The sequence below is a fragment of the Schistocerca nitens genome, chromosome 2, assembly GCF_023898315.1.
Source record: "Schistocerca nitens isolate TAMUIC-IGC-003100 chromosome 2, iqSchNite1.1, whole genome shotgun sequence".
NCBI lineage: Eukaryota > Metazoa > Arthropoda > Insecta > Orthoptera > Acrididae > Schistocerca > Schistocerca nitens.
Window position 1 is genome coordinate 835,104,416 of NC_064615.1, and position 23,353 is coordinate 835,127,768.

Consider the following 23,353-nt stretch of genomic DNA (forward strand, 5'->3'; position numbering starts at 1 on the left):
CCAAATATTGTGTGGATCAAATGGCTGTGTGTTCATCACACATCCATAGTTTTTAAAAAAAATTGGCCACATTATGTTGATTGAACACATTTGCTCTTGCCAAATTGGTTGCTTCTGGCTTTCGCAACAAAAGTGCCATTGCATAAATCCGCAGAACCAATCTTGTCCCGCTTTTGATTCCATTTTCCATGAATCAGGGACATTGGCTTTTACATGTATGGCGAATTTGAATGCTAATGATCTGGGCTGGTTGCTCATCAAACCAAGGTAAACATCAGAAGCATGCTTCAAATAGTCTTCTAAAGCATTTTCTTGTCCTGCGGTGAGCACCTATGAAAAAAGAATTCGAAAAAGTAAAGAGAAATGCAACAAAATAGGTAAAAAATTTGCTTTGTATAATAAAACCAACAAGATGAAACTCAAAAACATTTGCAATCTTACTGTGCTACAGCCTGCAGAAGCAACAACAATATCATTCAAATTGACTTCAGTACATTGCATATTAACTTCATTAGCACAGCGGTGCAACAGCAATGTCTATCACAGAATGTTAAAATCATGAGCAACAGCTCAAAAAGACATTCCTATTTGCACTGCAGCAATTGCTTCGCGAATATCGTTTTGATTGCCTTTTGTTGTTTTTCGTTTGTAATTTCGTACCATTTTCCTAAAAATAAACAAAAATTCACTTTGTTTACATAAATAAATAATTCCATACACATAAACAACAAAAAAATATGCTGTCGGATTTACCCCACCATTTAGCGGTCGGATTTACCTCACAATGCCATTTTTCATTTAACACACATAGAAACAATTTACATGAAATTTCCAACAAAAATTATACACGCTGAATAGGTCACTAAATGCGCTACACAAATAACTTATTGTTTATTTTGTGATCATTTTATTTAATAAGGTAAATCTAGCGATGCAATTTGCACTAAATTGAAACAATCGAAAACACACTTGTTGTCTTTTGATTGGATAAATGTCAAATGCGGCAAAGCTGTCAATGTGACATTTTTGTTATTTTGAATGGTCTATATGGTAACACTAATGTGAAATTGCTCCGCTTTGCCGTTTCTCACAAACCACAAATAGGGGGCGGTCGGTTTTACCCACCTGGTCGGATTTACTCCACCTTACCATACCTACAAAAAATAAAAAAGTAATGTAGAACCGACATAGTGTGTGTGTATGTATATACCAACCCAACGCTTTCTCGTTTGGTAAGTTACAGCATCTTTGTTTTTATATATATTTTTCCCACGTGGAATGTTTCCCTCTATGGACAGGTATAAACTCGCACACACACACACACACACACACACACACACACACACACACACACACACACACACACACACCTGTCCATTTTTCCCCCTAAGGTAAGTCTTTCCGCTCCCAGGATTGGAATGACTCCTTACCCTCTCTCCCTTAAAAACCACATCCTTTCGTCTTTCCCTCTCCTTCCCTCTTTCCTAATGAAGCAACCTTGGGTTGTTTGTGTGTGGCCGTGCGATTCTAGGCGCTACAGTCTCGAACCGAGTGAGCGCTACGGTCGCAGGTTCGAATCCTGCCTCAGGCATGGATGTGTGTGATGTCCTTAGGTTAGTTAGGTTTAATTAGTTCTAAGTTCTAGGTGACTGATGACCTCAGAAGTTAAGTCGCATAGTGCTCAGAGCCTTTTTTTTTTTTTTTTTTTTTTTTTTTTTTTTTTTGTCAACATACCAACGCTTTCGTTTGGTAAGTTACAGAAATCTTTGTTTTTATATATATTTTTCCCACGTGGAATGTTTCCCACTATATATTCCCTGTATACACACATTCTTTCCCCAACAACACCTGGTGGTTCTCACATCGCAACAGGTTTCTAGTCTGTAATTTCAATGTTTGTGTATAAGGGTATTCTTGTGTGTATGTGGATGTGTGTTAGTGTAGTCTGATTCTTCAGCCTTCTTATCTAAAGATAATATGTAGGTTATTAGAAACCACGGAAACCAGTAAGGACTTGAGCAACAGAATTTAGTGAATATGGAAAGAGGGAAAAAAAATAGACAAGTCCTCAAATGAGAAGTAAGAAAGGAAAAAAATTGACGTGGTTGCTAAGATCAAAGAGACTGGGTGGGAGCTTACAAGCCACTCTACAGACTTTAGCTTCTTTCCAAGGACACTTGGGGCAGTATTTTGCAGTTAATAGCTGACTTTGTGCTGAGTTCGTACCAATACAGGTCCACAGTTATGCACCAGTCACTAGTTTGTGTAATGTTTATTTAAACAAACTTTCAGTTTGGTCACAAATAGTGCGTCTCTGTTGTAGTGATTTGTAGTAGCTCACCACATCATCTTTACATTTAGTTATTCTGCACTTAGGGAACTGGGTGCTGACATATAGGAATGCAACCATGCTCAAAACAATTGAGATCTAAGATCAGTAATTGTGATAACATTTTTAATTCAAATAACAATGGTAGGATCTTACTCCACATAAGTTTAAATTCTTTAACCTTTGAACTATTCTTTTGATAATTCAGACGTGAGCATTTTGGAAATTTATAAAATTTGCTGCAGTAATTGTCAAATGCAACCTAAGAAAGTGCATGTTTTTCCAGGAAATTATAAATATTTAGCTAATATCCCTTGTGGAAAGCCCTTACAACGCATCATGGTGCCACAGAAAAACTACCAAAATTCAAAAATTTGAAAGAAGTCCTATGAGAGACAAAGTATATTATTATTCCAAATTCATAGTCCATGCCACAGACACTAGTTATCTAGTTAATGGCCTGCAAAAACAGGCATTATTATAATAGGATAAGGGATTATGAAGGGATTGTATCCAGGTAAAGGATAAACTATGGCCACTTCCAGGCTTGGTAACTTGCAGCAGATGTAAACAGTAAAATTATCAATAAATATGAGTTGTGACCCAAGGGAAATGGTTCACTGGGAAATTGAGATTCTCTGCTTGGCAAGCTGCACATTTCCCCCCCTCCCGTTACTGAGCCATCTTTACAGAAAATAGGGATGTTGCTTATGCTACAGCTTGTGGCAGTACCTGTTGTTATTCAAGGTAGCAACATGTCCCACATCCTTTCTACTGGGCCAATGAAAGATGGTCATGTAGAAACCTTAATTTATGGTAGTAATGACAGAGGAAAGACCACATAGTGTGTGAGCATTTTTTATTTATGTGCAGATACAAAACACAAATGTAAGCATAGTAGAGCCACAAGGTGCAACAAAAACACATTTGCTTAAAATGTGACATGACCTCATGCCTCATCAGAGGAGTCAGTGTATGTATGAGGAAATCACAATGCAACACATAATGCCATGCATCCTTGAATTTTGCTGAATTCACCAGCTCAATGGAATTAACTTGTAGATGCCCAACAACTGACCAGAATAACACTCATGTCTCTAGCTTTTATACATAGAGGAGTAAGCCCTAGATGAGCAAAATTGATTTCTCTGCTGATAACATGCAATAGATAGCTTGAAAGTCATATGTGTGAACTCTTCTAATCAAGTACAGACTTATGTCAGACTAAAAGTTTTAAGTGTCTTAGAACACCCAATGCCTAGACATTAAATAATTTATATCTCTATTATGAGTAGGAAGCTATTGCAAAGTAACTTTTTCAGTTACATTATTCAGTTATTAGACAAAAATCAATACACAATAACACTATGTACAGCTTACCACCTCCTTGAAGCCAACCCATCTTGACAACTCTGTGAATGAGTGTATTCTTATAGTGTAAAAGTATACCTTCATCATTTCCACCCTTCTCACCAGTGCACAAGCACTTGAAATTCTCGCAAGTCACTGGTAGCAGATCAGAATACAACTGAAATTAATATTTGAATTAAGAATTTTTAAGAACAAAAAGTCATCATTTAATTCTAGTTACACAGTAAATTACATAACACACAGTGTAATTCCATAATCAAGATTGCTAATAACAATTGCATTAAATGTTGTAATGGTTAGTATAGTGTGATGGAAAGAATCATCAGCACCAGGTTCCAGATGGAAAGATAAGGAAAGGTGGTGTCTTTCATTCCAGTCAACAGATTATGAAACAGTTTGCTGCATTAATATCCTGATCTCCCCATAGAATGGGGTTGTAAAATGATACTGATTCTCGTCTTAAATTGGGTGTGATGTTATAAGCTTAAGGAGAAAAATTTCTCAAACTAATGTAAGGCTGCATTATGTAGGACCTAAATTCAGTTCTTTTTCATTATTAGACAGGCAAAATGTAGTCTTTCTTTTAGTTTAACAAAAATGGGTCAGCAGCACTTAATGTTACTTTCTATACTTGCAAACATGATGGCAGACATTTTGTGAAATTCTGTCAGTCATGAATCCCATCATTGACCCATTCTACCATAACGATTTTTCCAGTCAGTGCAAACAGTCAACTTTTGTGAATACATTGGTACAATATAATTGTTATCAAAATGGAGCATGGCAACACTCAACTCCTGTGAATACATTCTCAAAATTAAACTGATATCAAACCAGTGTCCTGGAATTTAAAATTCTTATTCATTATATTGTAAGGTTTTAATATCAAAAATATGGCTGATCATGGTATCAACTGCTCAACAATTTTATTTGATGAAGGAGTTGTTGATAGTCATCTGTTGTGAATAGTAAATATTATTTACGGGTTTTGAATATGTATTTCCATTTGTAAATGGTGTTATTGTCTAAGAAGATAACTGAAGAAGGATAACTACCCATAATTGTACCTGACTCAGTTGTTGACTCAAAAATATTCTGGAGGAATTACAGTAGGTGAGCAAAACGTTTGCCGGTCACATCTAGGACAATACTGGGTGCATGGGCACATAGATTTGTCACTGTGGAGTGAGGGGAAATGATAGGGGGAATATTTTCTTGTCTGTCTTCTGGTACTAATAACTGTGAAATGTGTTTTATTCACCTCATAACATAAAGAATTTCAGATCATAAGTCTGATGTACAGGAGACATGCAAAGGTTATAATTTACTTATTTAAAATTTTGTCAAACTTACAATGTTATGTGCTAAATATTTTATACAAAGTTCTTTCAATCACAATTTCAGAATTTTGCATCCATTATAATTAGCATTTGTTTTTATTTCTTTTTCAGGATCCAGCTCAAAGTATCACTTCATCCTTCATTAAATCTTCCACTGAATAGTAGCATCTTTCAATTACAAAATTGCATAAGTTGCTTTTTAAAATATTTAGAGCTATGTTATTGTGTTAAACCCTCTTATTTTGTTGTGAATTTTCATGGCTATATATTGAGGAGTCTGAGTATACAATTTTAAGTGACGTGAAATGAGCATAAAGTTTTTTTATGTTGTTTGAGTCTCATACCATTAAGCCGCTGTGGTATAAATTTCAAACAGAAGCAACAAGGAGCAAGGAACACGACATTAAACTAATGCTGTTGTAATACAATGCAGCGAGTACAAGAAAAATGACATTCACAACATTTAGTAACCATTTATGACTGTGTCTCATACAGCATAATGCATTTCAATATATGTACAATTACTGTTATTAATCATCCACTTGCAGAGACAATACAACAGCACTTCATCAAGCAATAACAGTGTCATAACTATGGGGGCTGAGGGAAGTAGAATGGTGCTGACTTTCAATGATCAGTACTTAGAAGCCAGTGGCCAAGTTGTCATGTCCTCACTATAGCTGGTCTACTGGCTGCTCATAAGATACTAATTTAAAAAGGTTACCAGTTGATGATAAGATCAGTATATTTTTCTGGCTGAGGTGTCATCCTGCAGTCTCATTATTCGCTCCCGAGCAAAAAAGTGGTTCATGGTGTGGGTTCCTGGTATCATGTCCTAGTTCATGAACCACGGGCAATGTATGAGTGGCCAAGTAAGTGCTCCTGACAGTCGGGATATCAGTTACTTTGGAATAAGGCTGGGCATCTCGGACACATTCCGAGTTGTGGCCACCATTATGCTCAGACGGCAAAGACTACCAAATCCACCGGTTAGTCCCTCAACCGTTAGCGGTAAAACTCAATGGGACCCGGGGCAAGTAAGGATAGCAACCTGCTTCCCTGGTACTATAAATATGATGCTGGCAACAATCAGAGCAAAATGCCTCGGACCTTTGGAGGTGACGGAGTCCCACCTCTAATTGACAAACCAGGGACTCCTAAGATACGACTCGGCAAACAAATGGTAACAAGATGGGGAGCTATTAATATCAATGGGGGCTACTCTGGGAAGAAGGTAGAGCTGGCAGAGGCTGCAAGTAAGATGGGGTTGGACGTTTTAGCTGTTAGTGACATTCGGGTAAGGGGTGAGAAGGAAGAGGAAGTGGGAGAATACAAGGTCTACCTGTCAGAAGTCAAAGCAGGAATAGCACAATGGGGCGTAGGGCTTTTCATCAGGAAAGAAATGGAACCCAGCGTAGTTGCAATAAGGTATGTAAACGAACGACTGATTTGGATAGATTTGACAGTGTCTAGCAAGAAAATTAGGATTGTGTCAGTATATTTGCATTGTGAAGGGACAGATCAAGATAAGATGGATAGTTTTTATGACGCACTCAGTGATGTAGTTGTTTGAGTAAAGGACAAGGACAGTGTTCTGCTCATGGGTGATTTTAATACCAGGATTGGTAATCGAACAGAAGGGTATGAATAGGTCATGGGTAAATTTGGAGAGGATATAGAGGCCAACAGGAACGGGAAACAACTCTTGGATTTCTGTGCCAGTATGGGCTTAGTAATCACAAACTCCTTTTTTAAACATAAGAACATTCACCGGTATACTTGGGAAGGCAGGGGAACCAGATCTGTCATTGACTATATAATAACAGATCAGGAATTCAGGAAGGCTGTGAGGGACACACGTGTATTCAGGAGATTCTTTGATGACACTGATCACTATTTAATCTGCAGTGAAATTGGTATTGTGAGGCCGAAAGTGCAGGAAGTCAGGTCCATGTGTAGGAGGATAAGAGTGGAGAAACTTCAGGATAAGGAAATCAGACACAAGTACATAACAGTGATCTCAGAAAGGTACCGTTAGTTGAATGTAGTCAATTGCAGTCACTGGAAAAGGAATGGACAATGTACAGGGACACAGTACTAGAAGTGGCCAAAGAATGTCTTGGAACAGTAGTGTGTAAAGGTAGGATGAAACAAACAGCTTGGTGGAATGACACAGTCAAGACAGCTTGTAAAAGGAAAAAGAAGGCATATCAAAAATGGCTACATACTAGAACTCAGGTAGACATAGAAAGTTATGTTGAATAAAGAAACAAAGCCAAACAGATAATTACAGCATCCAAGAAGAAATCTTGGGAAGACTTTGGAAACAGGTTGGAGACCTTGGGTCAAGCTGCTGGAAAACCATTCTGGAGTGTTATTAGCAGTCTTCGAAAGGGAGGCAAGAAGGAAATGACAAGTATTTTGGACAGGTCAGGAAAACTGCTGGTGAATCCTGTTGATGCCTTGGGCAGATGGAGGGAATATTTTGAAGAGTTACTCAATGTAGGTGAAAATACAATCAGTAATGTTTCAGATTTTGATGTACAATGGTACAGGAATGATGATGGAAATAGGATCACATTGGAGGAAGTGGAGAAAATGGTCAATAGATTTCAGTGCAATAAAGCAGCTGGGGTGGATGAAATTAAGTCGGAACTCATCAAATACAGTGGAATGTCAGGTCTTAAATGGTTACACAGGATAATTGAAATGGCGTGGGAGTCGGGACAGGTTCCATCAGACTGGACGAAAGCAGTAATCACACCAGTCATTAAACATGGAAACAGGAAAGATTGTAACAACTACAGAGGTATCTCTTTGATCAGCGTTGTGGGTAAAATCTTCTCAGGTATTGTTGAAAGGAAAGTGCGAGTATTAGTTGAGGACAAATTGGATGAAAATCAGTGTGGGTTTAGGCCTCTTAGAGGTTGTCAGGACCAGATCTTTAGCATACGGCAAATAATGGAGAAGTGTTACGAGTGGAATAGGGAATTGTATCTATGTTTTATAGATCTAGAAAAGGCATATGACCAGATTCCTAGGAGGAAGTTATTATCTGTTCTACGTGATTATGGAATAGGAGGCCAACTTTTGCAAGCAATTAAAGGTCTTTACATAGATAGTCAGGCAGCAGTTAGAGTTGACGGTAAATTGAGTCCATGGTTCAGAGTAGTTTCAGGGGTAAGACAAGGCTGCAACCTGTCTCCACTGTTGTTCATATTATTTATGGATCACATGTTGAAAACAATAGACTGGCTGGGTGAGATTAAGATAGGTGAACACAAAATAAGCAGTCTCGCATATGCCGATGACTTAGTTGTGATGGCAGATTCTATTGAAAGTTTGCAAAGTAATATTTCAGAGCTAGATCAGAAATGTAAGGACTATGGTAAACGGATTGAATGCCAAATAGGAGGAACAAAGTTAGAACAGGTGGACATTTCCAAGTACTTAGGATGCATATTCTCACAGGATGGCAACATAGTGAAAGAACTGGAAGCGAGGTGTAGCAAAGCTAATGCAGTGAGCGCTCAGCTACAATCTACTCTCTTCTGCAAGAAGGAAGTCAGTACCGAGACTAAGTTATCTGTGCACCATTCAATCTTTCGACCAACTTTGTTGTATGGGAGCGAAAGCTGTGTGGATTCAGGTTACCTTATCCATAAGGTTGAGGTTACGGATATGAAAGTAGCTAGGATGATTGCAGGTACTAGTAGATGGGAACAATAGCAGGAGGGTGTGCACAATGAGGAAATCAAAGAAAAACTGGGAATGAACTCTATAGATGTAGCAGTCAGGGCGAACAGGCTTAGATGGTGGGGTCATGTTACACGCATGGGAGAAGCAAGGTTACCCAAGAGACTCATGGATTCAGCAGTAGAGGGTAGGAGGAGTCAGGGTAGACCAAGGAGAAGGTACCTGGATTCGGTTAAGAATGATTTTGAAGTAATAGGCTTAACATCAGAAGAGGCACCAATGTTAGCACTGAATAGAGGGTCATGGAGGAATTTTATAAGGGGGGACTATGCTCCAGACTGAACGCTGAAAGGCATAATCAGTCTTAAATGATGATGATGATGAGTAAAAAAGTTTGTGGCCTCTGTCAAATAATACGTTTTTACACAAAGTAATTATAGCATACCATTTCCCTCAGTCACCTGAAAATCATACACTTTTAGATTACATGTACATACTGCATACTGATAATTTAAGTGACAGAAAGAGCAAGTTCAGTTATTCCACCTTGTGATGTTTCATGGTGTATGCATATTAGGATTGATTATAACAACAGTGTCAATAGTTTGAGAGATTGGTTCAATTTGTTGTATATTCAATGAAACACCATTCCCCTATATTGGGATGCATGAACATCGTTTCACCAAAAAGATTTTATACTATGACAGTGTTTGGCAGTTACTAACCCAGATATCGTACTACAGGTTGAAAAGAAATCATATACACAGGTGATAGTACTCTCTAACTGTCATCACTATACAACCATTTGCAGAGGAATTTGATTGAATAATTTAACAGTCATAACTACATCTGTCCAGTCAATTTTAAATATACTGATATGCAATTCATAATTGTCAGTGGGTGGATGTAATTACTTTCATGAAGGCCTTGCAATACATCCATTGTTACTGTTTCCAAATGTCATCAGTTAATCTAAAAAAGAAACTGTAGTGACTTGTACATAAGAAATAAACTACACTCTCATGAAACACAAATGGAAAAAGGAGGAAGTAAATGGATAGTATGAAAGTTATTAAAAAGCTTACCTGGAATATTATGGTTCCAGCAGGATGTTTGCCAATTGTAAAGTCCATGTAAACATGTGTCCTCTGGAAAAAAAAATACAGAAACTGATGGAATGTATAACATGTCTGCAGATATCAATAACTTATGCCAAACATAGCAAATTTGTCAAAAAATATTGGAACAATGACTGCATCATGATTTCAGATGCCACATGAAATTTTATTAACAGAGGATATAACAGTGTCAGTTAAACAAAACCACAAAAACAGGAAATTCTGCATGAAACTTGCCTTTGTTTTAGTCAAAGTGTCCACATAGTCAAGCAACATGGGCCTGTAGTAATCTGCAGTTTCAACCAAGAGTTGGATACCACAAAATGTGGCTATTTCATTTAAGAACTTGTCACATCCCCGGATGTAGCCTCTGTCAGTCGTGATTATCACTGGTTCCTTTATTGCCCATAGTTCATGACCATACTCCTGAAATAAAGTATCCATTTCGAAATATTTTGAACTCTGTTTTGAAAATAACGATATTTTAAAATTAACAATAAAACATCTATCAAACAATGGAATATTCAGGACAGAACGTAACAATATTATGAAAAGGAAAGTTGCCACTCACCATATAGTGGAGATGCTGGGTCACAGATAGGCACAACAAAAAGACTGTCGCAAATTAGCTTTTGGCCAGTATGGCCTTCATCAAAAATAGACAACAGACTCACATACACACTCACACAACCGCAACTCTCTCTCTCACGCACACACACACACAACTGGCAGTCAGGTATGTGTGAGTTGAATTTACTTGAATGTGTGTGTGTGAGTGAGAGAGTATGTGATCTATTTTTTATGAAGGCCAAACTAGCTGAAAGCTAATTTGTGACAGTCTTTTTGTTGTGCCTATCTGTGACTCAGCATCTCTGCAATATGGCAATATAAGAATGAAGCATCTAGTAGAAAATTACTAACATTGTTCCACTGGCCCCAATGAAACTTAGCTAGAAGTAAGACTTCCTGTTCTGATGTGGCTATGGATTTCTTATTTGATGTTTGTTTATTTTTAAAGAATAATGAGTATCATGTGCCTGATGGATTCTCATACTTTCTGTATGGAACTAAGGTAGCAAATTCTAACTTCTCAGTGGTGCTTTTGAAGTAAACATGAATTCAGCACGTGTCTGCTTACTCTTTGCTGTGGTCTTATCTGGCAAAGCAATGTTAAACCCCCGTGACACCTACCTTGGTCATTGGCTCCCAGTACTGGACAAATAGAGTCCAACATCTCTTCTGCATCCAAATTTACAGCCAGGAAAGCACCATGTAGTGTACCACCTCAACGCAAAAGAAACACAACTGCTCACATTATGAAGAAACTATTTGATATGATGTGTTACTGAATTAGTGCATGACAAGTTTTTTTCCATCAACCTTGAAGTGCGTCACTACACTGTAACAAGATTCGTCAAAACCATTCAGTGCTGAGACAGTGGAAGAGCAGTTTATCATAGACATGTTCATGCCCATCACCATAAAATGTTGTACATACAAAATATGTTCAGTTATTGATGGTTGACATCAGAGTAGGATCCATTTGAATCCACAAACATCTGCAATTATGCATTCCACTGCTCAAAACATATCTGTAAATATATTCTGTGATGTGTCAAAACAATGAAAAAAAGCACTCTAATATACTACCATAGATAATTCTTTTACAACACAAGCAGCCTTGTTTCTTTGGCATCAAATGGTACATTTTAGAGAATGAAAATATGATATGTTCTTCGGTTTCATTTTTAAATGAAACTTCAGCAAGCATAGTTAATTGACCTCAACAAATTTTATGTAAACACTATGACAGTAAAATATTTTCAAATTCTCTCTGGAACCTTGTTATGAGAACTGCATAAGCGTCTATTCTCAACAATGGCAACCCCTGCCTTCTTTGTAGTTTCTGTTGACATAAAATTGGTTTTTGTAACTATGCTGAAATATGGTTCTACATGGCTGGTTTTTAATTAAACGGAAACTTAGTCTACATACAAAAATAAATACTCTCCCTTATTAATATTCCACTTCTCTTCCCAACCATTCAAATGTCAAAATGGGTAGACTGATGGTGATATAATATTCTACATATACATACATACTTCACAAGCCATTGTACAGTTTGTGGCTGATGGTACCTTGTACCTTGTACCTTCTAGTGATTTCCTTTCCTGTTCCACTCACAGACAGAATGAGGGTAAAATTACTCTCTATATGCCTCCATATGAGCCTTAATTTCTCTTACCTTATCTTCATGGTCCTTACGAAAAATGTATGTTGGTGGCAGTAGGATTGTTCTGCAGTCAGTTCAAATACTAGTTCTCTAAATTTTCTCAACAGTGTTCCTCAAAAAGAATGTCACCTTCCCTCCAAGGATTCCAATTTGAGTTTCCAAAGCATTCCCGTAACACATATTGCTCGAAACTACTAATAACAAATCTAGCAGCCTGGCTCTGAATTGCTTCAATGTCTTGCCTTAATTCGACCGGGTCACACTAGTGTCCTTCTCCTATATGTGGTCTCCTTTACAGATGAACCACACTTTCCTAAAATTCTACCAATAAACCAAAGTTGACCATTCACCTTTTCTACCACAATCCTCACATGCTCATTCCATCTCATATCACTTTGCAACATTACACTCAGGTATTTAAATGACATGAGTCCAAAAGGAAAGCCAAAAGAAAAAGAGTTTAAAATACATTTTTTGAATATTTTAAATTTTAAGTATTAGTATGAAGCACGTGGTGATGCTACACTGTGTGGGGTGAAGTTATTGATGATGTGACAGTTCTCAGTGGGTGGTGGGTGTGGTGTTGTAATAGTCATACCATTCTATATTTGAAGAAAGTGTGATAAAGCATTTGAACTAGGACCAGGATAAAGTAAGACAACAAACACAGGGACAAGGGACATGGTATGTTGATTTAAGATGTGAGATTGCAGAATGTAAGGCATTAAGCTACAGATGGGAGGGAACTGTATGAGTGTAGTTGCATGGTGAGGAAACAAGGAATCAAGAATTAGTTACAAAATGGAGCTGGAAGAAGTTTCTAGAAAACAAAAATGTTATTCAGCACTCATCTGAGGAAGGGGAAGAGTGACTGTTTACAAGTGGTAATACATGTAGATTAGAACAAGAGCTTAGAGACAGGAAAATCACTGCATAAAGGCAAAATGAAGCAAACTGACAAGAACAAGTAAATGTCTTTTTCATCTTATCAGACATTGCCAGAAGAACCATTGCATAACACATCAGTGTGTCTACAGTATGTACAATAGGAATGACATATCATTACCAAACTATATCAAATTAAATAACCATTTGTAAAGCTGATGTTTTTTACTCTCAAAAGCAGACTGTTGCTGTTCGAGTGCCCACACAGGGTGCAGCCAGGTGACTGTAATCAGACGTGAGAAGGGGTAGGCAAACAGCTCTTGCACAAGCAGTTAAGCATCCAGGCTGTATGCTACTCAGTCACATGCCTCAGCCAGATGACTGCAGGCAGGGGTTGACAATAGGCTTGAGAATGTAACAAAACAAGCTGTAAATGTGGCGCAGTAGGGCCACCTGGCCATGAGGCATTAGAACAACCGGCTCTAAACTGTTTGTTGCAATCAGTTGTAAGCTTGCTCCACTACTCTCTTGTTCATATTTTGTACACATGTATTTTCCCCTTTATCAGTACTGGTATATTTTTTACATCTACAAACATCACAATTTTTTTGACTAGATCTAGACCGTCTTTTATATACCATTTATATGAGTAAAGAACAGGAGTTGTCCAAGTGCTGAACATTGCAGGATACTACATTTAATGTTTCTCTGCGCTTGGTTTAATTTTATTCTCGTAGTATTATTTGTTAATGTGACCCTCTGTTTTCTACTCTTAAGCTATGGGAAGGTGAAAAATGGTATACGCTAAACTAGATATATCAACAAGACATACAACTGGTAATCTGATGCAAGTATTTGGTTTTATATAATTAAAGACTGTAAAAAACTTAGCAACATGATTTAACAGAATCTTAGCTTGTGTTTTCTGTGTTTTCTTTGTTAGAAAGATACATGAGACCTGGTGACATCGCATAACAACTGCCAACATACTCTCTCTAAATCTCAGTAGTCTGGCACACAGTGATTAAAATCACTTCATACATATCACGATATCCTTTTCACATTTCATATAGATGCTACAGAAGATTATCAGAAGAAAAGCCACAAGTATTCAGTCAATTAGATCATATGAAGGAACAGTGCCGACAGAAGAATAAGAGGCAAGGATTCCCACCAAGAGGATTTCACATGTCCATACCACATAGTACATGACCAGGCATAACAATTAATTGGACTATGTTATTATACCTTACATATTACTGACATGTAGCCTACATAACGCCATCACTGAGTAAGTAAAGTAAATTTTATCTCTTTTTGAAAAACACCATCAACCAGAACATGAGCCCACCTACAACCACTAACATTGCTTGGGGGACTTACATTGAAAAAACATACCATCCATTCTGTCCACTGCAGAAGCTCAAACAAAGTGTCCAACTTCAATTTTTTTAAAATAAGATGTGTTTTGCACAGATATTCATTGAGTCCTGCAAAAAAAGTCTTGATTGAATAGTTCTCACCATGGAAGTGCATCACAGAACGTAGGAGGGTTTTTGTGATTGCTAAAGATTGAAGATGGGTCTTATGCTCCTCATCATTGCACAAAAAATACTGCGAAGCCAACAGATGCAACATCTCAGTGCACCACCACAATAATGTATTATCACTGGATTCCATGAAGTACAACAAGTGTTTGTTAGTGAAGAAGAACTCTGTTTAAACACTGTGATATACTTTTGCTTTTTACCATAGTAATGACCCTGAAATCGAATGAAACAAGTTTACTGAGTGTGCTCAGTTTAGACCTAGCAAATTTCTTTATAAATCTGTAACTCTTTCAACCCTCGTGATTATTATTCATCAAGCAATATTGATCTCTAACTTAAATATTTCAAACGTCAGCCATTGGCATCCATAAAAAATTTGTGTTTCACTTTGAACTACAAATTATTTTTCATCTCTTTCTTCAGTTTGATAAATTTCCTCCTTATTAAACAAAGTAAAGTAATTTAGACAGTCATCTGCAACAAAATCTGAAATAGCATTTTTTAATGTTAAATGCATTTACATTTTCCAAACCTAAGACTGAATTTTTGTTTATGCATAGGATTTTTTAATCTTGTAAATTTGAACTTGTTGCTACCATTTACCAATCAAAGTTTGTTGAAATATAGTGCAATTTTTTGTTGTTTTTCCTGTTTACTGTAAAATGTAATTTATCCAAGTCTGAAGTTCTTATTTTGTGCTTTTAATGTATTAAACATTGTAATGTCTTTTGCCCCCTCCCCTGTGAACCACAGACCTCGCCATTGGTGAGGAAGTTTGCACGCCTCAGCAATACAGATAGCCACACCTTCAGTAGTTGTAGGGGCAACAGTCTGGATGATTGACTGATCTGGCCTTGTAACATTAACCTGTGCTGGTACTGCGAACGGCTGAAAGCAAGGGGAAACTACAGCCATAATTTTTCCAGAGGGCATGCAGCTTTACTATATGGTTAAATGATGATGGCGTCCTCTTGGGTAAAATATTCCAGAGGTAAAATAGTCCCCCATTCAGATCTCCAGGTGGGGACTTCTCAGGTGGATGTCATTATCAGGAGAAAGAAAACTGGCATTCTACGTATCGGAGCGTGGAATGTCAGATGCCTTAGTCGGGCAGGTAGGTTTGAAAATTTAAAAAGGGAAATGGATAGGCTAAAGTTAGACATAGTGGAAATTAGTGAAGTTCAGTGGCAGGAGAAACAAGACTTCTGGTCAGGTGAATAGAGTATTATAAACAAAAAATCAAATAGGGGTTCTGCAGGAGTAGGTATAATAATGAATAAAAAAAAGGAGAGCGGGCAAGCTACTAAAAACAGTATAGTGAATGCATTATTGTAGAAAAGATAGACATGAAGCCAATGCCTACCACAGTAGTTTAAGTTTATATGCCAACCAGCTCTGCAGATGACGAAGAGATTGATGAAATGTTCGATGATATAAAAGAAATTATTCAGATAGTGAAGGGAGACAAAAATTTATTGGTCATGGGTGACTGGAATTTGATAGTAGGAAAAAGAAGAGAAGGAAACATAGTAGGTGAATATGAAATGGGGGTAAGGAATGAAAGAGGAAGCCACCTGGTAGAATTTTGCATAGAGCATAATTTAATCATAGCTAACACTTGGTTCAAGAATCATGAAAGAAGCTTGTATACATGGAAAAGGCCTGGAGATACTAGAAGGTTTAGAAGGTTTCAGATAGATTATATAATGGCAAGACAGAGATTTAGGAACCAGCTTTAAATCATAAGACATTTCCAGGAGCAGATGTGAACTCTGACCACGATCTATTGGTTATGAACTGTAGATTAAAACTGAAGAAACTGCAAAAAGGTGGGAATTTCACGTGATGGGACCCAGACAAAGTGAAAGAACCAGAGGTTGTAGAGAGTTTGAGAGAGAGCATTAGGGAACATTTGACAAGAATGGGGGAAAGAAATACAGTAGAAGAAGAATGGGTAGCTTTGAGAGATGAAATAGTGAATGCAGCAGAGGATCAAGTAGGTAAAAAGACGAGGGCTAATAGAAATCCTTGGGTAACAGAAGAGATATTGAATTTAATTGATGAGAGGAGAAAATATAAAAACGCAGTAAATGAAGCAGGCAAAAAGGAATACAAACGTCTCAAAAATGAGATCAGCAGGAAGTGCAAAATGGCTAAGCAGGGACGGCTAGAGAAGAGATGTAAGGATGTAGAGGTGCATATCACTAGGGGTAAGATAGACATTACCTACAGGAAAATTAAAGAGACCTTTGGAGAAAAGAGAACCACTTGCGTAAATATCAAGAGCTCAGATGGAAACCCTTTTCCAAGCAAAGAAGGGAAAGCAGAAAGGTGGAAGGAGTATATAGTGTGTCTATACAAGGGCGATATTCTTGAGGACAATATTATAGAAATGGATGAGAATGTAGATGAAGATAAAATAGGAGATATGATAATGTGTGAAGAGTTTGACAGAGCACTGAAAGACCTAAGTCGAAACAAGGCCCCGAGAGTAGACAACATTCCATTAGAACTACTGACAGCCTTGGGAGAGCCAAGCCTAACAAAACTTTACCATCTAGTGAGCAAGATGTACCAAACAGTCGAAATACCCTGAGACTTAAAGAAGAATATAATAATTTAAATTCCAAAGAAATCAGGTGTTGACAGATGTGAAAATTACTGAACTATCAGTTTAATAAGTCATAGCTGCAAAATACTAACACGAATTCTTTACAGACGAATGGAAATACTGGTAGAAGCTGACCTCGGGGAAGAACACATGAGGCAATACTGACCCTATAACTTATCTTAGAAGATAGCTTAAGGAAAGGTAAAACTACGTATCTAGCGTTTGTAGACTTAGAGAAAGCTTTTGACAATGTTGACTGGAATGCTCCCTTTCAAATTCTGAAGGTGGCAGTGGTAAAATACAGAGAGCAAAAGGCTATTTACAATTTGTACAGAAGCCAGATGACAGTTATAAGATTTGAGGGGCATGAAAGGGAAGCTGTGGTTGGGAAGGGAGTGAGACAGGGTTGTAGCCTATCCCCGATGTTATTCAATCTGTATATTGAGCAAGCAGTAAAGGAAACAAAAGAAAAATTTGGAGTAGGAATTAAAATCCATGGAGAAGAAATAAAAACTTTGAGGTTTGGCCATTGTACTGTAACTCTGTCAGAGACAGAAAAGCACCTGGAAGAACAGTTGAATGGAATGAACATTGTCTTGAAAGGAGGATATAAGATGAACATCAACAAAATCAAAACGAGGATAATGGGATGTAGTCAAATTAAATCGGGTGATGCTGAGGGAATTAGATTAGGAAATGAGACACTTAAAGTAATAGATGTGTTTTGCTACTTGGACAGCAAAATAACTGATGATGGTCAGAGTAGATAGGATATAAAATGTAGACTGGCAATGACAAGGAAAGCGTTTCTGAAGAAAATGAATTTGTTAACATCGAGTATAAATTTAAGGGTCAGGAAGTCGTTTCTGAAAGTATTTGTATGGAGTGTAGCCATGTATGGAAGTGAAACATGGACAATAAATAGTTTAGACAAGAAGAGAATAGAAGCTTTCAAAATGCGGTGCTACAGAAGAATGCTGAAGATCAGATGGGTAGATCACACAAGTAATGAGGAGGTACTGAATAGAATTGGGGAGAAGAGAAATTTGGGGCACAACTTGACTAGTAGAAGGGATTGGTTCGTAGGACATATTGTGAGGCATCAACGGATCACCAATTTAGTACTGGAGGGCAGCGTGGAGAGTAAAACTCATTGAGGGAGACCAAGAGATGAATACACTAAGCAGGTTCAGAAGGATGTAGGTTGTAGTAGGTACTGGGAAATGAAGAAGCTAACACAGGTAGCATGCAGAGCTGCATCAAACCAGTCTCTGGACTGAAGACCACAACAATAACAACAACAATGTCTTTTGCATTCTGCTCTAAGTCTCAACTGTTTCATCTCTCATGTCAGAATACTCACTCTACCTGTCATGCCTTTAATCACACATTGTTTGTGTATTATCACCCAAATTCTTCATAGGTACATCCACTATGTCCTCCAAGGACTTTCGAGTACAAACAGAAAAGCTTATTAACACATCAAATATAAAAAGATTAGTTATTCCCAGACACTACAGATGAAATGGAAGAAACTACTTACAGTGTGAAGTGTTTCAATATTTCTGTTTGAGGAGGCACGTTTTACACCATTTATGATTTCACTGGAAAAGAATATCATGTTGATTTTTTTAGTCCTTACTTAAGTGTAAGTGGTTCTATTTATAAGGCCATTGTTTTTTGTTCAAGTGTACATTGACACAATTAAGCAGGAAGGAAGCAAATTGGTGTCCAGTAACCAATCACTGATTATGTCCAACCCCAAGTTCACAGAAAATTTGTGTTGATGCTTCTCCACAGTAGTGGCTTGAATATTCTCAACGGTCCATACTTATTGATTTACTCAAGTGACTATTAGTTCAAGATATGAGAAGTGAAGTGAGTTCTGTAGAGGGGTGCAGTTGCTATAATCATATTATTTTCCCACAGTACTGTGCATAACACCCATTTTATGTGCCACTGCTTGAATGTTGATTCTACAGAGTGAGTCACATAAGATGTAACAACCCTTTCAATCCATGAATGGTTACACATATCAAAATGTGCTTTTTGGCAAATGTTAGAGTTCAAGGGGTACATATGGCTTTGTTTGGTTAAAGTTTTTAGTGCTGGTATCAACGGAGACATTGAAACAAGAACATTTTTTAAAGGGAACGATTTACTTTATAGTTCTTGAGGAGACATTACAGTGATATAGTGTTTGTCAATGTTGACACTGAAATCTGTCTTAAAAAATTTCAAGAAATGTTCTTGAATGTGACAGCATGGTGGCTGGTAATGGCATTTGCAATGCATACACTACCAAGCAGGCATCTCAGACCAGGCTGCATAGTTTTATACCATAAGGTAGGCCTGCACTATGAGAATAAAACTTTATTACCCCTTGAACCATCTTACAATCTAGACGCAGGTACACCTGGAAATATGACACAGGCCAGAATCCAATGTATCACAGTGGGCTTCAGAAAACTATTTCACATTTCTCTTTCCACCCAAATTTATGTGAGCTGAAAACAAGAAACCAACTGTTCATTCTTCAAAAATAAAGAGATCTTATACACCTCAAAAAGCAGCTACCGTATTACATATCTAAATGTTAGAAGGAAGATTTGACCTATCTTTTCCTGTTATAATAATAATAATAATAATTTTATTGTCATTTGGCTGATTACAGCAATAGACAAAGTCAAGAACATATATTTCTACATTAACTAATATATCGATGTAAATTGGTTTACATAAAATAGGTACATGTTAGAATACAGTATTTTCATCTTCAAAAATTCATCAATGGTGTCAAATGGATTGTTCACTAGAAGCTTGTATAATTAAGCTTTAAAAATATTTACAGACAGTTCTTTAAAGTCAGCACTTAGTCTATTAAACATCCTTAGTCCAAAAACTAGGTAGGAGTTCTGCGATTTTGATAATCTATGATATGGCACGTCTACAGATGTTCTGTTTCTAGTCTTATGGCTATGAATATCACTTCTCAACACAAAATTAGAGACGCTGTTTCTAATGTACAATAAAACATTGTAGATGAATAAGTTTAATACTGTAAGACACTGTAATTTAATAAACAGAGGTTTACAATGTTCTGTTTTATCAGAATCTGTTATTATTCTTATAACTTTCTTCTGTAAATGTAAAATGTCATTTACATGACAGCTACTACCCCACAGTAAGATAAGAGACGATGCTTTGGAAGAAGGCAAAATATGCTGATCTTGTCATTGGGAACATGTCTTTTTAAATTTCTAATTAGATAAATAACTCTTGAAAGCCTAGCCAATATATTTTTAATGTGTGGTTCCCATGCCAATTTATTGTCAATAGTAACACCTTAAAAATTTACAGTTTCTAATTCTTGGAGGTTAGGAATCTCTTTGAGGCTAAAGAAAGTGTCTGGGTTTTGTTTTCAGTACATGGCTGTGTGCTTCTTAGAGGTAAAATACTTGCTGTCAGACAACTATCTCTACCTATACTGATCTAAATTATATCATATGGGGTACATTTGTTGAACTAAATAATTTATTAAAAATAATTTGGTGACCACCTGGACATCACAAAATAAATATTCTTCTTAACAAAATGTCATCTGATGCTGAATGTAAGCACTTAAAACAGTGTTACCAACTATGCACAATACACGCTTTCAACTTATTTCACATCGCAATGCAATTTCATACTGATGTAAATGAAATAAACAATTTACTAACAATGATTTGGTAACCACCCAAACCGCATAACATAAATTTTGTCTTCCAAAACAATAACTTTATCCTTTATTTAATCATGTGTTCAAACTGTTGACCATGGACTGAAAGACACATTGCAACTGCCATTCAAAAGAATGATGAACAGATATAATTACAGTGGATGACACAGTAGAGCACACACTGGAAATATATCGTCTTGTGTAGTTGGGGCTTCATCATAGACTGCATATTTGAGCGTTCCCCAAATAAAGAAATCAAGAGGAGTCAAATCACGGGAACTTCCAGGCCATTTGACAACAGAATTTCATCCTATGAAACACCCAGGAAAGTTCTCATTGAGTTTTTGCATTGCTACATGGGACGAGTGAGCTGGACAATCATTCTGTCACAGCCACATACACGGTCGAATATCCTGGGGGATGTCTTCTAGAAGAAGCAGCAGAATATTCATCAGAAAGTGTGTGTATGATTTAGAAAGCCTGAGATGAAGTAAGGTTCCACAATGATAGCACACCATACATTTACACTCCATGGCCATTGACGTTGCACCTGCCAAAGCCAGTGTGGATTTTTAGCTGCTCAGTAGTGCATGTCATGAAAATTTACATTAGCATGGTTAATAAACATTACTCGATCAGTAAAGAGCAACCATTGGAGAAACATAGCGCCATCTCTCAGTTGCTGAAGGGGAAACCAACAAAGTTTTGTACAACATTCAAAATGATGGTTGTCGAGTGTCTGATGTGTTGACAAATGACAGGGATGGAAATACTGTCGATGGAGGATACATATGACACTCGTCTGGCTGATTCCACATTCCTTGGCAATATGTCTCAGACCACAATGCTGATTCATTAGCATCATAGCCATAACAGCTTCTTCTTGTTCTCTGTCAGTTGCAGTCTTCTTTCTTGTCCTATTTCTGATGTTCAAGCAGCCTGTCTGCACTAGCACCTTAATAATTTGTGCAGTTGCCTAGCATGTCAGACACTGGTGATCTGGACAGATAGCTCTATATCACTGTACTGTTTTTATGGCATTTCTTGTACATTCACCATATAAAATTAGTATACCCAACTTCTCATTGGTGTACATGTCTGAGAGTAACAAATGTTGAGGCAAAAATGAGTAGCCTGCAGTGTAGACAAACAGTCAAACGAGATGACAATCTGACACAGGGTAGTAAAAGAGCTCTGCTTGGCTAATTGTTACTCCATTCACCATGCTCTCAAATTTTAAGATGATTTCTTGAATCTTTTTACATGTTTCAATGTCAACACCAACAAATGCTATATCACTGTAATTGTTTTCTCAAGAGCTTTTAAATCTAGTTATAAGTATATGGTTTGATTTTAAAAAACATACTTACTTCAATGTCTCCTTGACACCACGGCTAAAAATATTAACCGGACAAAAAAATATGTGCTCCTCGATGCCCTAATATTTGCCGAAAACTGCATTTCAATATGTGTTACGTTCATGGAATAAAAGGGATGTTATGCATTATGTGGGTCACCCCATATGTTCCTGCAAGCAAGAATGCATTTTCCAGGCCAGGAGCCTGTGCAGTTTATTGTTCTCCTTGATCATTGTACTGTGGAAACATTTGTAATGTTTCCCCTGAAAGCTTTCTATTTACTTTTATAAATACAAAAGACATGTCAGATTATTCAGTAATCATGTAAAATTTAATAGGCACAAACAGACTGCTTTCTTACAGTTATTTACCCCACAACTGACCAAGTCAACGCACACTTTATGTCATTAACAATCCGTTGATCTACATCTACATCTACAGCCATACTCTGCAAGCCACGTGACGGTGTGTGGCGGAGGGTACTTTAGTACCTCTATCAGTTCTCCCTTCTATTCTAGTCTCCTATTGTTCGCGGAAAGGAAGATTGTCGGTATCCCTCTGTGTGGGCTCTAATCTCTATGATTTTATCCTCATGGTCTTTTTGCGAGACATACCTAGGAGGGAACAATATACTGCTTGACTTCTCAGTGAAGGTATGTTCTCAAAACTGCAACAAAAGCCCATACCGAGCTACGGAGTGTCTCTCATGCAGAGTCTTCCACTGGAGTTTATCTATCATCTCCGTAACGCTTTCGCATTTACTAAATGATCCTGTAATGATGCGCGCCGCTCACTGTTGGATCTTCTGTATCTCTTCTATCAACCCTGTCTGGTATGGATCCCACACCAGTGAGCAGTATTCAATCAGTGGGCGAACAAGTGTACTGTAACCTATTTCCTTTGTTTTCAGACTGCATTTGATTCAGATTCAGATTCTTTATTAGTCATTCAGCATTGTTACATGCAATAGACTTTGTCAGTTCACTTAACCTATTAATTTTACAAAATAATTTTTTACATATTTAAGTTGATATTGGGCATTTCTAAAAACTCTTTAATGAATAGAATGGATTAGTTATCAAGAAGTTATGAACATTGTCTTTAAATAATTTGTCAGGCTTGATTGACCCATTTTTAGACA

At 37.2% G+C, this 23,353-nt stretch overlaps 1 protein-coding gene across 1 annotated transcript in view; it reads right to left on the reverse strand.

Annotated features, from left to right (window-relative positions):
- The window catches only part of LOC126235375 (peptidyl-prolyl cis-trans isomerase F, mitochondrial-like), a 93,272-nt gene extending 83,594 nt beyond the window's left edge, over positions 1-9,678 (reverse strand). Inside the window, exons 1-4 of the mRNA XM_049944098.1 lie at positions 9,651-9,678; positions 4,401-4,541; positions 4,101-4,183; positions 3,710-3,857 (exon numbers count right to left, since the gene is read on the reverse strand). Coding sequence (XP_049800055.1) covers positions 3,710-3,857; positions 4,101-4,183; positions 4,401-4,541; positions 9,651-9,678 — 400 coding nt within the window. The remainder of the gene's footprint in view (positions 1-3,709; positions 3,858-4,100; positions 4,184-4,400; positions 4,542-9,650) is intronic.
- Between the last annotated feature and the right edge of the window lie 13,675 nt (positions 9,679-23,353).